The 16,351-nt window shown below is 37.5% G+C and overlaps 1 protein-coding gene across 10 annotated transcripts in view; it reads left to right on the forward strand.

Moving 5' to 3' along the window:
- Positions 1-16,351, forward strand: part of ESRRG (estrogen related receptor gamma) — a 625,441-nt gene that overhangs the window by 375,726 nt on the left and 233,364 nt on the right. The window contains exon 1 of one of the 10 annotated variants that reach the window (XM_020905035.2): positions 9,601-9,835. The exons of the other annotated variants lie outside the window; for them this stretch is intronic. Coding sequence (XP_020760694.1) covers positions 9,780-9,835 — 56 coding nt within the window. The 5' untranslated portion in view covers positions 9,601-9,779. Of the gene's footprint in view, positions 1-9,600; positions 9,836-16,351 lie in introns of those variants that run through there. 10 annotated transcript variants of the gene reach the window in all.

The following is a 16,351-nucleotide window of genomic DNA, read 5'->3' on the forward strand; positions in this document are numbered from 1 at the left end:
GAGAAACTAATCAATGGAGAGCTAGACCAAAGCTTTCTGAGTGAAGTCAGTGAGAGAGAAGGGAAGGGAGACTTCAGGTTTCCTTTTGTACTTTAAATTCTCATTAGTGTTGTATGTGTTCATCCCAGGAAACTTACACAGGGCCTGAGACAGATCAGGAATCCCAAAGGTGTGTTTCCTCAGTAAGAAAAGAAGAATAAGGTGTATCATTGGTAGGAGCAAGTTTATTCTACTTTCCTGAAACAAAACTGTTTGTTTGTGGGTAAAAATGCATGCTAGTGAACGCTTTTCTGTATTTCTTGGGTATCTTCTTTAAGAGGATGAAACAAGATTTACAAGAAATAGCATGAAATTAGGAGCACAAGAGATATAGAAATTAAAAAAAACAAGAAATTCAGGTCCTCATAACTGCAGCCTAACAACCAAATATCTTTAGGCCATCAAATAAATTCTTCAAACATCAGTTTTGTCATCTGTAAAATGAGGATAATAAAAATAGAGTTTCTCCCTGCTTCACAGAGTTGCTGTGAGGAATGTGTGAAACAGCTTTTAATATAAAACTATAGCAAAAATATTAGATATCCCACTTATTATAATCAGAAATTTTTCCTAAACAGCTTAACTTTTCTACCTGGCTATATTTTAAAACTATAAAGATTGAAAAACATTCTTCCTTTGTTAAATGTTTCTCCTTTGTTTGGAGTTCCAATTTAATGAAGGGTGAATTAATCTGTTTCTTTTCTCACTAATGAAAATTGTCTTTGATTTGTTTAGTTTTTTAATTCAAGTAGTAACTGAACTCCAGGGGGAAAAAAAGGGGAAAATGGGGTCTTTAATTATGTTACTTGCTTTTCTGCAACACAAAGTTTGATTGGATAAAGCTTGTGGTATAGAGCTGTGGACTTGGGGACAAACTACAGGTGAGATACGTGCCCCCAGGGTCTTAATATATTGTCCTCATGTCCCCGTCTCTGTCACCACCTCTGTATTATAATCTACTAGGAGATGGGAATGGAATTCTTTGCCTCACTCTCTTTTGCATCTTGAGTGTGGTTTTCTAGAAAATTCTTTCTGGCTCTCCTTGACAGGATGCAAAGTTGTATGTCCTCATCTGTGTCTTCCTCTTGGAGTGAAACCACCGAAAACACACAGGCCTAAAGGCAAGATCTTGCTTTTTTCTGTTGATTAATTAAGTCCCTTCTTCCTGTCTTGTAAGAAGAGAAATCCGCCACCTTTCTGAAAGGATTCAGTGCTGTGTGCTGCTCTGGCATTAAGACTGCGTAGAAATAGTTGTGTGCCATTCATAGGATCTTGGCAGCATTTGACTACAGAAACACTAGACTCCTAAAAGGATTCCTAAAAAGAAACCCTAAAATTCTTTTATATATATATGTATATATATATATATAAAACTGTCTCTGTACCAGAGACAGTTTTGAATGCTTTTATTTAAAAAGTAGTCATTTTTCAGGACATACCTGGGATATCATGATTTTCTAAAAGCATTTCTGTCGGGTTAAGTAAGAGAATGTTTTCATGTTACCCTGATAGGGGTCATGGTTTTAGGTACTAATATAGCAGCTTTGTTTGCTTGCTTTTGTTTTGGTAATAAATCTTTTCTTTCCATTATCTGATATTTGTTGTTGTTGTTTTAGTCGCTCACTTGTTTCCCACTCTTTGTGACCCCAGGGACTATAGTTTGCCAGGCTCATCCCTCCCTGGGATGTCCCAGGCAGGGATACTGAGTGGGTTGCCATTTCCTCCTCCGATCTGATATTTAGTCAATATGAATATTTGGAAAAGAGAAAGATGAGAAAGAGAGTGATCATTCCATGTTGCCTGTTTTTACCTTTCCAAAGGATAAGTGGTGAGGAAAGCTGGAATATCCTGATAGAGCAGACCTGGACCTCTCATCCTTTCTTTCTTTTTGTCTTTTTCTACCTCCCTTTTCTCCACTTACTTTTTAAAAATCACTTTCTCTTTGTAAATTTCCTTACATTACTCTAATAATCCAACTGAACTAAGACACCCAAGTAGTACAGAAAAGCATTTTTGCCCACCAGTCTTTCCAATTGCCAACCTCCCTTAAACTGAATAACAATAAACAGAGTAATAACACTTGTCATCGGTTCATTCATTCACTCATCCAGAACATATTCATTGTGTTCCTGTGGCATCGACAGAAATACTGAGTTCCATTACTGGACACCTAATTACCTGGGGAGAAGAAAGAGAATTTTTCTCTGCTAATTCATCCCCACTTCGTTTTTTAATACGTGGCTCTTTTTGACTTTCTAAGCTTTTGGAGGAACCAGAGGACAGTTTGGACATCCACTTGGGTATTTATCTCTTGTGACTAGATGTCCCTTGACTCTTCCTTGGGACCATTGTCCTTACGGGACTCGGGTTCTCAGCCAGAGTTCTTTGCACTGCTAATCTAGTCAGTAATTGTGAGAGTGACATTAATAGCTTGTTACTGTGGTTTCCCAGGTGGCACTAGTGGTAAAGAACCCGCCTGCCAATTTAGGAGACTGAAGAGACATGGGTTCAATCCCTGGGTCAGGAAGATCCCCTGGAGAAGGAAATGGCAATCCACTCCAATATTCTTGCCTGGAGAATCCCCAACGACAGAGGGGCCTGGCAGGCTACAGTTCATGGGGTCACAAAGAGAGGGACATGACTGAAGTGACTGAGCATGCATGCATGTAAGCACAAGAAATGGGAGAAAATATAATTTTTTAATTGGAGTATAGTTGCTTTACAATGTCGTTAGTTTCTGCCGTACAACCAGTGGATCAGCTATATGTATACACATGTCCCCTCCCTCTCAGACCTCCCTCCCACCACCCCATCCCACTTATCTATATCAACACAGAGCACCGAGCTAAGTGCTCTCTGCTATCCGGCAGCTTCCCACTGGCTGTTTTACACATGGTAGTGTGTACACCGCCAATGCTACTGTCTCAGCTCATCCACTCTCCCCTTCCTCTCCTGCGTCCACGTGTCCATTCTCTACATCTGAGTCAATTCTACCCTGGAAATAGGTTCATCTGCACTTCACTCTGTGATAGACTCTAGGTCCACTTACATCTCTGCAAATAGAGCTTTTCTACTCCCTGAGTAAGTAACCTGAGTTAAGGCTCTTACCTCTCTGGAGCCTTATTTTCCTCACCTGTAAGGTAACCAGGTTGAACTCAAAATCCCCACGGGGTCCCTCGGCCTGTAATTCCTCATGGCCTAGCCCTTCTGTTCTGCCATAGATTAGCAGCCATTCAATGTAACAAGAGCAAAGCCTTGTGAAGAAATTGAGTTCTTGGGGTATCTGATCAAAAGCACTCCAGGGTAAATGAGCATGTGCTTGGGATAGTAATAAAATCAACAGCGTTATTGACGGACCTGCCAGGGTGAAGGGATGTGGAAGAAGAGTCTTAAAGGAAGAAAAAAGAAGTAGGAGTAATTTCTCTCTCCCCTTCTTGCTGGTAAACAATGTACAATTGAACGCTCTGGAGGTTCCGCAGAATCACTAACTTTCCAAGTCTGTCTTCTTCATAACCTTAATTTTTCCCATTCATTACATCAAAACTATAATTATATATATATGGCAATAGTAGAGGAAGCAGTTTATATCATCTTATGGTAAAAGTTATTGATAGTTTCACTGGGGGGACATTTGCACTTCATTTCCCTTTCTATAAATAGCTTGAACCAGTCAAAGATGGAAGCCAAATGAATTGTCAGTGTCATCCTCTTCTATCTCATGGTTAGTGAGATTTAAAAATAATCCGGTTAACATTTATGGAGGGCTCACTGTGTGAAGGATGACTGTAAAATGTATGATCTGTGCTGAGGCACTTGCGAGAGTGTAAGCAGTGAGTACTATAAATGTTTAAGCCAGGAGGAAAGCTGGCACAGCCAGAATGTCCTTGGCCCGCGGGACCATATGGTTCCCCCAACTAGGACCAGATACCCTGCTAAGTCAGTTTAACTCATGTAATCCCCATAATAATTTTTACACGGTTGCTATTATTGTTCTTCCCATTTGCTAACTGAAGAAACAGGTTTATATGGGTGATGTGGCTCTAGGCCCAAAGCCTCAGCCTTCCTAGTTGCCATCTGAACCTGAGGCATGACCCCAGGGTAGGTATCACCACCTAGCTAGAGGCTTTCCACAGCCACCTGACGGCTGCCAGGCATGACAAACACACACATCCCTGATTCTTTTGCCATGGCAGGGGGAAACAGACTTTTGTGAAACATGTTCATTTGTGAGAAGGAACATCCTAAGTGTGTTGGAGAGTTCTAAGATCCAAAAACAGCGTGATCGCCTCTTTAGGCCTGTTTATATGGACACGAGATGCTGAATATCTCACTTTTTTAAAAAGATTGTTGTTCCTTGGAAAATTTGGACAAAAAAGTTCATGGAAGCAGTAGGAGAAGAGAACTTTCAAACAGTGTTGTTGTTCGTATACATCAGGAAAAAAAAATACTTTTGTGCTTTTATTCATGTGTCATGAATCGATCCATTTTTTTAACTTCAAATATACTGTGTGTTGAATGGAATGATTAAGATGGATAAATTGATCGTTTTACAGGTATCAAAGCAAGTATTGCTTCCTCTGAAATCTGTCATATTTGTTTCACGTCTGTTCCTGTTCTCGCTCCATTCCCACCCCCTGCCCTCCTCACAGAGTGAAGCTACACTTTATTTTGGACAACACTATCACACACATGATTGAGTCAACAATTTATGGCTTTTAAAAATAGGGATTTCGTCCTCTCTTAGGTTTATTGTTTATCATAATCATCTTTCAAGTGAAAAGGCTAATTTACTCTTTCTATAGGAATATTTTAAGCTTGATTATCATAATATTACAGCTGCCTGAAAAGGTCTAAAACGGGACATTGACCTTGAATGTTTTCTGCATTTAGCTCATGGTGCTTAACATTCAGGAAAGAATATAACTGCAACTCATTTATTAACATGTAATCTCAAAATGTTAACTATTGCTCTGGAAATACATGCCATGCAGATTGTTGAAAGCTTGTAGAATACGAGAAAATGCACTTGGTATTTTATGGGGGTTAAGTATGTCAGAAATACAACACAACTAGAGCCAGTTTTCCCATTGGAACTACTGTAGTTTATAATTTAATTTTTACTGACATTTCACCATGTATATGATTAGCTTGACAAAATGAAAGTGAAGTAATCCTGAATTAATTAAATAGAAACCGAATTGCCTCTGTTAGTTTCTCTGTCTTCCTTTGATTCTTTATTTTTTTCTCCCCACTTTCACGAACACACTGGGAAAAGAGTTTTGTATATTCTGGAAGTGAGGTAATCAGTCCCCAGAGAATGGGCTTTGTTTTACATGGACTTGGTAATCTGGGAATGGGATGGGTATATAGGACAAGAGGTTTGTCAAAAGGAAAGGTTTTTATTAGTGCCTCTGTGGAAGTGATCACTTTCAGTAGAAATGATTGCTTCTTGCCAATCGAGACAATAATTTAAATATCAAAGTCTGTGCCCTAGAAATGAAAAGCAACAGAAAATGAGGTTTGATGAATGGATAGAGGTTTGGTGGTGATATAAAGTAGTCGTACTGACTTCGAAAGAAGTCTTCATGTTCTCACTGGGAAGGTGTCTTCTTAAGCAGGATTATAGCATAAAAGAAATCTCAAAGCACAAATGAAGAAGCAAGAGACACAGAGACACACAGCTCATGAGGTGGCAGAGGGGACCCTGGGGCCCAGGCCTCTGCTTGTCCTTCAGACTTCTTTTTCCAGGGATGTTCCTTGTGGATTTTCTTTTGGAGTTAAAGATGGTAGTTTGTATAAGTCTCAGTTTGCTTTTTGTAGTATATTATACTACACACAATATATCACAGACAGTAGGGAAGGTGGTTCCAAAAGTTAAACAGATTTTCGAAGGTTTTATGATCTTGAGAAAGATCTGCAAAAGTAGATTGCAGGGCAATTTGAAAATCTAAATTTGCAATGCCTTGTTTAGTTTGAAATATTTAACAAATGGCAAATGCGCGATATAGAATCAAGATTTGCTGCAGAAAGAGTGTGGCAGCTGTAAACATTTTCATACAGATGAATTCTGTTAATTTTCAGAAAAGGAAGGTGGGGATGAAAAACAGCTATTAGCATGCAGTGATAGCAGGACTAAGCATTCTCCTCAGTTTCTAACATCATAAGAATTCAGTTTCATAAAATGATTCCGACTCAATACAGTAAAATGTCTGTTACAGACAACAGGAATCTACCTTTTGTTTCCACTGAGTTTTGTTTGTTGCTATTTCGCTCTTTCAAGCGGAAATGAAGGATATTTTCTGCTTAGCATCTGTGCTTTCGTTGGGGCCTAAGAATGAAGTGGTTTGGATATTAAACTGCATTGTTTAAAGAAGAAGAGACTGAAACTCTGTGTGGATCCAGGTTCTGATGCCTAATAGACTGATGTTAACTAATTTGTTAATATTCTTTGCAAAACACTCATGGGGACCTTTTGTCTGCTTCCATTTATCCTGCTTTGGGTAGACTCCTTGTGGTAAGATTGTGAAGTGTATAGACTGGTGAGCAAATATATTTATTTATTCTGGGCTGGTGATCTGTCCATTTGTTTCATTTTCCCCCCAAATCCTTTGTAGTTGAGATTCTTTAAAGCTTATGCTCAATATTGCACATGGTATGTTTATTTCCTGTAATTATCCTCCTTCCTCCTTCAAGGTGAAAAAAGACTCTGTGACTAGGGAAGATTCTAGAGATGACTAAGCTGTGTGTTTATAAAACATTCTGGAAGCTGTCTCACAAGTTTAGGGCAGTAGATATTATTTTAAATTTTAAATTGGTTAAGCTCGATTCAAGACAGTAGGTGTAATCTTAGGCCCTTGACTTGTAGAGGTAACACAGTGATCCCTAGGGGAAATAAACCAGCTTTGCAAACCTAGTCGTTCAGAAAGCAGCTAGTCCAGTGGACAGTGCACCTTGCATAGATGAAATATAGCTAGTGAAAGATCTGTGGGGATCACACCGTGCATGTTTGTACATGGACCTCTGCGAGCACAGAAAAAAGACTTATATATGAATACGAGTCTAAATATGTTTAAAAACAGATACCAGCAAAATCGAATGGTTCAGAATGGGTCAAATAAGTACCCTAGGAAAAATAAAGACATTCTAGGAAATAAAAGATAACTCTCAGGAAACATGGTGACTTAATGTCCATCGGTAAATTACTGACTACAAATCTTGTCTTTAAAAAGCCATTTCAAAGGAGTAATAAACAGGTTCTGTCACAGTATGATAATGCAAAGAAACTGAATAGAATATAGTATTCTGCACAGGTGCAAGAGCTGAATGTGCTGAGTACATTAAGATCCACTGAATACGTTAAATGATTTTTATTTTTTTAAATGTCCCGGGACAAAATAAGAAGGAAAATATTATTTGCTGTATCTTTTCTTTTAAAAATGTGTACAACGGGATTAATTACCCTGAGAATTTTAGTTTATTCACAGATTAAGACAGGAATCCTTGAACCATAGATATTTTTTTTTCCCTGTCTTTCTAAAGCAATATTAGTTTCCATATTTCTTTTATTGTATTTTTAAAAAAAAATCATGTTTCTTTTTCAAATGCCTTATTTATTTTTTAAATTATAAAATGATTACATGTCTCATTTTCAATTGAACAGACAAATCTCTTTTTTCTTTTTCCTCGGGTGTCTGCAGATTTCCTACATCTCAAAGCTCTTTTAATTCACTGCTCACCACCAAATTTACATCTTAATTGCAGAGTTCACATTTAACAATATAGACAGCATAATGCTACTGGTAATTAAGCTTTTACTACCTGCTTTTCTACAGTATTCTTAGGCGTAGTTTTTGCTATGTGAGTTCTCTACTACAAACTTGTATGCATTTAGACCACAAACAAAAGGCATCAGGCCCATATCTTTAGATATGGTTAAATACATGGCAAGGAAATTGCTTTCTTCTGTGGGGGAAACCAAATCATGTCTGTCATTTTTATATTCTGAATGTTAATGTGGCTGTTCTATTTTAAAGGCCTAGAAAATTTGAGAGGGTGGAAGAAAGAGTTGAATTCTGATCGAGTGAATTGAACACAAACTGGATATATGAACTAATTTATTTTGATCTCAAAGATTAGACTATTTATATCATGTCAGACTTAATACGAAAAGGGTTGGTAAGCAGTAGAGCTGAATTATATCAAAATTTCGGGTCATAAGTTAGCAGTTATCTCTTTGCCATAAATAGCTGGTAGCTATTCCCATGTACATTTGCTAGTATAAAAAAATCCTGTATTTAAAAATAGGACTTAAGCAAACTCTTTGTTATATGGAAACTGAAATCAGACTTACACACTATTAGAGAAAAAACACCCTTCTCTTCTTATATTCTGTCTTCTTTAAAAAGCACTTCTGAAACTCCTGTTTATAATGACCAAACTGTGTGATGATTTACGAAATGTTTCTGAGTTGATTTTTTAAAGCATTCAGGGTATATTATGTGTAACTGACAAATACGTAAACTACATTTTATTTGAAAGCTGACGTTTGGGGTAAAAATCTTATGTATTTGTATATGTTTCCCAGTTTGGAAGCTTGTATTGAAATAAATGTATGACTAAGAACACTTTTAGTGCGCTGGTTAGCACTGCTTTCCCTACAGGGGGAAAAAAAAAAAACCGCAGTCTTTATTTTGTCAAAATGTACTGAGACGTTTTCATTGCACTAGCTACCCAGCTGCCCCGTCTCCCACTCCTGAAACTGGAGAAGCCAATTTGTCCCACAGTTGTTTATCTTTGTTTTGGAAAGCTATGCATTGTATATTTATAGGTAGAAAGAGGGGGAGCAGGTAAAGAAATATTTACACATAGAATTTACATAGGCATTCTCGAAAACTGCATTGAGGCACTCTCCTCTTCTGTAGTGGTGTAAAACTGCAATCCTCCTCAGAGGACGATTCCCACTTCGCATGCCCGAACAATTTAGAAGTCATATCTTGGATTTTTTTTTTTTTTTTTTCAATGCCCAGTCTAGCTCAGAGAAACAGGCGACAACACGAATACGGATCAATGAGAAAGTACAGCTCTCGATAAGCAGGAGCCCCCTCCCCGGTGGAATCACACACAGACACCGGCAGGACAAACTTCATTCTCTACCTTCCGCAGAATCCTTTCCCAGATTAACTGCGAGTCTGCGTGAGTTCTTCTGGGCAAGGCAAAAAGAGATCTTGGGTGAGAAACCCAAGACAGATCCCTCCGGGGCCTGGAGGGTTAAATTAGTTGGGCTTCTTTTCTAGCTGCCCACGGGAGGAGAGAAAAGAGAAAAAGAAGAGGGCAAGCAAGCGCGGGCCTAGCGCAGTATCGGCTGGGAGCGTCCGGATCTCTGGTCCCCGCTCCCCTTTCTCTCGCTTAGTTTGCAGCCGGTCGCGTCTCTGCACCCTTCGTACCTGCCTGGTTCCGCGGCTCCTCGCAGCCTCCCGTCGCCTCCCTCCTGATTGGGCAGCCGCCCCCCAATCGGCTGCGCGCCTGGGCCGGTGGGACTGCATATGTTAAGCTCTACTTCATATTAATAAGCTCCAATCGGGGCTTTAAGTCCTTGATTAGGAGAGTGTGAGAGCTCTGGTCCCAACTGGCTGTGCCTATAGGCTTGTCACTAGGAGAACATTTGTGTTAATTGCACTGTGCTCTGTCAAGGAAACTTTGATTTATAGCGGGGGTACACAAATAATGGTTGCCGGTCGCACATGGATTCGGTAGAACTTTGCCTTCCTGAATCTTTTTCCCTGCACTACGAGGAAGAGTAGGTACCTTTTTCTTTCCTTTTTAAAACTCGTCGTGGGGGTGCGTGCGTGTGTGTGTGTGTGTGTGTGTGTGTGTGTGTGGCGGGGGGTGTGGGGGTGGACGGGATGGATCTTGGCGCCCTGATTCAGGTAATGCCCTGGGTATTTCATGTGCACGAGTGCTTGTTTGTGTCTGTCTTCTGCCTTTTGTGTTGAGGGTGATCTCCTAATTCAGGAAGTCGAGAATTGTTCTCTGACTACAATGTTACCTTTGAGGCAAAGCTCAGTGACTGTCAGTAAAACAGCTGTGTGACAGTCACTTCTTATTCAGGTGCTAAGAATAGGCACTTGGCACAAATGCTTAGTGAACTGTTAAAATGCATCTTTTACTAGGACCCATTTTCCCAAGGAAAGATGTTTTAAAATACAATATTCAAAATGATTTATACTATTGAGTGCCTCTTATGTATTTGCAGCTTGACAGATATTTTCAGCTCCCTGTCATTTCTTACCGCGCAGAGTTAGAGGCAAAATTGCACATTTACTAATTCTCCTTCAGAGAACAATTTAAAACTAGCCCTATGCAAGCCGGGGCTAGAATAATGTTATTTGCATGGTTAGCATTAAGTCAGCACTTAACTGACAAATCAGTCCATTAAGTAACATGAGATTTTTCACACGCTATAAATATTTAAAGGGAGAAAAAAAAAAAACTAAAGAAGAAACAGTAGTGACTTTTTAAATTTCTCCTTGAACAGACGATGCTGAGATTGTGGATTTGTTTCATGTATCATGTCCAGAAAATACAGAAAAGTACTTTTGTCCTTAGATGCAGTTTCATTTGTATTTATGAATATCTTTATGCCCATGGAAATATGCATATTTGTATTGCTCAGGGTGGGGGAGAAGTGAGTAGGGGGTAAAAGGAGTAAATTAGGCATTCCTGGGTAAATGAGTAGGTCATAAACTTAATTTCAACCCACTGTTAAGATAAAATACTAGCTTATCACAGTAACTGTCACTGGTTCCTCTTTCTGTTGAGTCAGTTATATGGCTTTGCTTTCCCATTACAGTAATACCAACTGTTATAATTCTGAAAAGAGTGCTCTTGGCAAACAGTTCTCTCTAGATTGTGAAGAAAACATAAAACCCTCGAGAGGAGGAGGTCATGCATTATAGGTAGATGTCCACTAGCGGTCCTTAGCTACTGAGTATTGCCTTGCTTTGTAATTAAGCAAGAGATGAAAGTGACTTGCAGTCTCAGTGGCTCCTCATGTGTTTTGAGTGTGAGTGTGTATGTGTGTCTGTAGACGTGCTTGCACGCATACACACTCACACCAGGGATGTTAGCCCAGAGATGGACTTAGGAAGAACAGAAAGATTGGAAGGCAGTGCTTGCGTCAGTTGCAAACCTCCGAGGAAGAAACCTTAAATTGTGTGAAAATAAAAATGAAAAATAAACAAAGGTAGGACTGCCCACTCAAGTGGAGTTTGAAGGTTAGTACACCTGAGGCTGTAGCACTGGAGAATTTAATACACCTTCATGTCAGGAAGAATGCATTATCCAAGCTCACTCAGTTCGGAACTTTCTCTCATAAATAAATAAACAAAACAAACTTTAAAAATCTGCCTCCCCCCACCCAGCCTTCTTTGTAAAATAGTTTCCTTGAATTTAACTTCTTATAGCTAATTTGAATAATTAGTTTAGATAAGCCTCTTAAAGCAGATGCATTTAAATGAAATCAGGACACATGTCCTTCTGGCTTTGGCGCAAGATTCAAACTAGCTTTCCTTTTTGGCTCAATTAAAAGTCATCTTTAAAAAATACGGATTTATTGTTTGGATGCAGCTCTGATGGTTACGTGGTTCACTGGACAGACAGAAAGATCTAATGCTTAGTAACGCATCTGCCTCTCTGTCTCAATTAATAAACCACAGAATTTATACATGCTATTAATATTCATAGTAATTGTGCTGGGTTAAACCCCATCACGTGTGCGTATACACAGAAATGAAACCAGAGTTATGCAGTTTCCGAGGAGAATATTGGACAATTTCTGCTGTGGAGGCTGTTGAAAAGATTCCTGCAATTTATTGACCACCATTAGGAGAGCCTAAAATGTTAACCTATAACTCTGTATTTTTTTTTTTTTTAATTTTGGGAAATGTGCCTGTGCATTAAAGAGCATAATACTTGAAAGCTTGTTTCACATTTAATAGCAGTAATAACTGATAGCATAAATAGATGAAAATAATATATCTGTTCATTTTGACATATGTGTCAGTCTAATCATTCTAAATGAGTGTGCTCATCACGGTTCTCTTTCAACCTCTGATTAAAATGTAACATTGACTACAGGATTATAGAGCGGACTTAATTTTACTGACTGTTTTAGCAGTTGTCACAGCTGTTGGAAGAAGGAAAGGCAATTGAAACACTCCAAACAGGCAAGGCTAGGAGGGAACAGTTTAGTATTTGAATTTCAGCCCGATCATGAAAATCCAGACCTCAAAAATTAAACAGATTTGTGTTTGTTTTTTTTTTTAATTCCTGTTTGGAGCTATGCAAGTTTTATTTTGTAAGGTTTACTCTTTCTGCTTCAGGGTTTTGATTCTTTTCTCTGCCTCATCGCTCCTTGTTAAAAGCTAAAGTAAATTGAAATACAACTATCCAAAAGTAATATTATAATGTCAAAATACATGGGATAAACATAGGCTGGAAGGAAAAATGTATACAATAACAACAACAAAAAAAACCCTAAATCAGAGTGGAGGCAATTTTCTAAAAAAGATAGGAGCTTGCCGAAGTCACTTTAGATGTGATATTATTTGAGAACTATGAACAGACTCTTTAAGTTTATTTTTCAAAGAAAGAATAGTTAAACTGCAGACATGGAGCTCATGTTACTTTTCTTCCTGTTTCTTCTCTATAAATCTGTTGAAAACACCTGCAGCCTTAAAGGTAGGGGATTTCAGATGATTTCTTTGTAAATTGCTGGAAGTGGCAACTGGCTGCACTTAGGGGTGAATGTTCCTGAGCTGTAGAGTCTCATAACCTTGCCCATCACATCCCTAAAGTGGACAGATTAATTCTGTTTCTCTAAAAATTAAATAACCACATATCCCAAACTACGTGTAGTCGAAATATCTGGACAGTGTGAATTATGTAACATATGATTTTCTCCTTGGAGTAAGCAAAAAAAGTGTTCTGAGTTAAGAGAATCAGTGTTGAATGGGAGTGGTGAGTAAGTGCTGGACACCCCGTGTCTCATAGCCCTTTGTGTCTGTGTATTTATGTATTACCCTGTACACATTAGGTGGTAAGTTTAGAAATCCTCCTTTTGCAGAAAGGGCTGGGAATCAGCTTCCCATTTCCTGGTCAGAGGCAAGGGTGATGGTGTTGGCTGGTTCTTACAGTGATGGTTTCTCATCTTAATGTGTTTATGGCACTGCTGCTTTATTTACTGAGCCTAGAGTGTTGCAGTGGTAATTAACCCATGTTATTAGCAAAGCCCTTGTGGATATCCATTAATTCTCTTGCATGGATGATCATTTTTGTAGTGTTTTCCCCCTAATACGGCATCATTGTTCTTTTTTTTTTTTATTCTAAATTGACGGCCTTTGATATATTTCTTTGATTTAATCTGACCTGTGATATATATTGGTCATCTTATAAAGAATGGTATTGTAATTCAGCTTTAAAAAATGCTAATAGAAGTCAGAGAAAAGATTGTGTTTTTTTTTGCTGCTGTCCTTCTTTTCAAAGCAAAAAAGAAAAGATTTAGAAAGAAAATAATACATGAAATTAGTTTTCATTCCGAATTTTCTAGATCTTAGAATTTGTGTTATTTTGTGTCTTTGAGGTCTTTGAATAATATTTTTACTGAGTTAAGAATACTTTAGGCATTTTTGTAAAATATTGAGCCAGTAGAAAAATACTTGTGCTTCCTGTGCTAAAAAAAGATAAGGACCATCTCATTAGCCAGGCCATACTTTTGCAATTAATTTTAGGTCCATGGTGCTATTCATCAAAGGGGGCAGGTAACTTCTCTATGACTCTGTTTAACAATACTTTCACAATACCTCACTCCTGCAAGAAGTACAGACAAAGAAGAAGCCGTTCTTTGGGAAGGTAGGCATAATGCCTAATCTCAAGTCCGTATCACTTGTGAAAAATTCCTCAACATTTGTCTTAGCCTAGTGACTAAACAAAATATTTCTTTGTTTGACTTCCTAAGTGCTGTTCAGCACCGAATGCTTTGCTTATGTTATTTCATAAAAATAAATCAAAATCTGTGCTTGTGGTTGATACTTTGTCATACAAGTGGCAGTTGATAGCCATGATTTCTGTGACAGCAATTAATATCAAATAAACTTTTCAGAATCACCTACCAAGCATTTGGAAATAAGAGGAGAGCGTTGCGGTATCTCAGTAGAAGTTTCAAGTCGTTGCAGCAGATAAGCTCTGCTCTGAATTTTGCTTCATAGCAAATTCATGGCAGAGAGAAACAATACAATGTTGATCTGGTGTAAGTGCATATGAGCTCCGGCCCTAGCCAGCTCTCTGGAGAAAATCTTTGATTGCCCTGGCCCAGTTTGTTCAGTTTTTATCTCTTTTACATCCACTGGCCTTGTATTAAATTGTCATTGTCCTAAAGCACATGAGATAGAAATGAATTGCTGTTTTCTACATTTTCTGACAGTGAAATATTTAGGTTCTCTTTCTCCAATCATACTTATGTGTGTATTTGAGAGTCCGGGGATGACACCCAGCATCTCTGCCTCTTGACATTTTCTCTTACTGCATTTTGTATATTTTGCTGTTGATTATTATTTTCATAGCCATGTGTATTGGATGTCCATGGTCTATCCCATTGTAAATAAATAGCTATGCATACGCTCCTTTAAAATCCAAAGCAGTGTGTAGAATATACTACACACATGTGTGTGCATTTATGTGCATGTATAGTATGCAGGTGAAATACATATATAGACATGGGAAGAAGTATGTATGTAGAATATAGGGGTGCTGCTGAGAGTGTCCTTGTGTATTTATATAATAAAGTGGATCTCAAGTGTTTTTCTAATCAGCTAGTGTCTAGTTAAATTTCCTAGGCATCATTTTAACCTTGAATTAGTATTTCAGGTATTTCCCAAGTCTGATTTTAAAATAAATTGATTTAGCTGCTATATAAATGACAGGTAGCAGGTAACCGAATATATTAATTTGTTTCTGATTTTATACATTTTTAATTATTATCATTTTGAAATTCAGTATATAGAAATCATAAATAATTTGTAAAATAGGAAATAAGCCACTAGTATTAAGTACATAATTTAATGGTTTGGGCCCATATCCAAGAACCAGTTTTGAATTAGCTGTTAGCTACATTGCTTTCTTATATAGTTGAGCCTGATAAATATATCTTAATGAAAACATGATAGCTTTTAAATAAATGCAAAATAAAAATTTCCCTTATTTGCACTATATAAATATGTCATTTTCTTTTTTGCCAAAAGCAAATATAGAAAATTAATTATCATTATATGCATATGAAATACATCATAGATTTGTGAATTTTTGAATTTTATTCTCAGAGGTAAGTTTAAAGGTCTGTGGTTTTGCTCAGTAAATCTGAGTGAGTGTTGAGAGAAAACATTTATCCAAATGATCTTTCTATTCAAACTCTGTTCTAATGCATATTTTGTTTGAATTCCTAGATTCATTTCCTACCTTTATATGTTTGTATAATACTTAAACAGATTTGATGTTTCTTGTTTAAAAAAATCTTGCTGTTTCTTTATGCCAATCCATCTGCTGAAAGTTAGCTCCTTTATTATCTGAGAGTGTTAAGTGACAGCCTTCTGCCTTTTGAAGGATTTACCTGGCATCTTATTCTTGTTTCAAGTTCATTTTAGATTTCTACTGTCAAAGTCTGGGAAACCTAGCTAATAAAAATAATTTCCATTTAGTTATAGCAAACATCCTTTCTCTTTACTTTTTCTTTACAGAAGTGCCAGATGTTTCTTTTTCTTTGATTTGGACACTATTTCTCCGTATTTTCCAAATGTATTTTCTAATCAACTATGCAAAACCATCAAATTGAGCAGATATAGGTTGTATATGTGTTGTGTATGTATACCTTCATGCAGTTCCTTTTTTAATTTATCAAAAATATTTTTCAATGTCTGGAAGAAGCTTGCTTTTTTATGTTTTGATTTTTCAAATGTTTTGTCATTTTAATTGATGGCAATGCATGTATATTTGGAAGGTAACTCACTGAGGCAAAGCAATAAAAGAAAAAGTACAGTTTTAAATGAATTGGCTTCTCACTGGCCAATTAAAGTCTTATTTCAATATACTGACATAGATATGTATGTACATTTGAATATAAATATATAACATGCAACACTAGCCATTAGAAATGCTGCCTCTGGCTATTTGGAATTCTTTCACACAGTCTAATAAATGAAAACACTGGTTTTTGGCATTTAAAATCTATTAAAGAGTTATTTAAAGTGTTAAACTCATGGAG

The sequence above is a fragment of the Odocoileus virginianus genome, chromosome 11 (assembly GCF_023699985.2).
Source record: "Odocoileus virginianus isolate 20LAN1187 ecotype Illinois chromosome 11, Ovbor_1.2, whole genome shotgun sequence".
Classification (NCBI taxonomy): domain Eukaryota; kingdom Metazoa; phylum Chordata; class Mammalia; order Artiodactyla; family Cervidae; genus Odocoileus; species Odocoileus virginianus.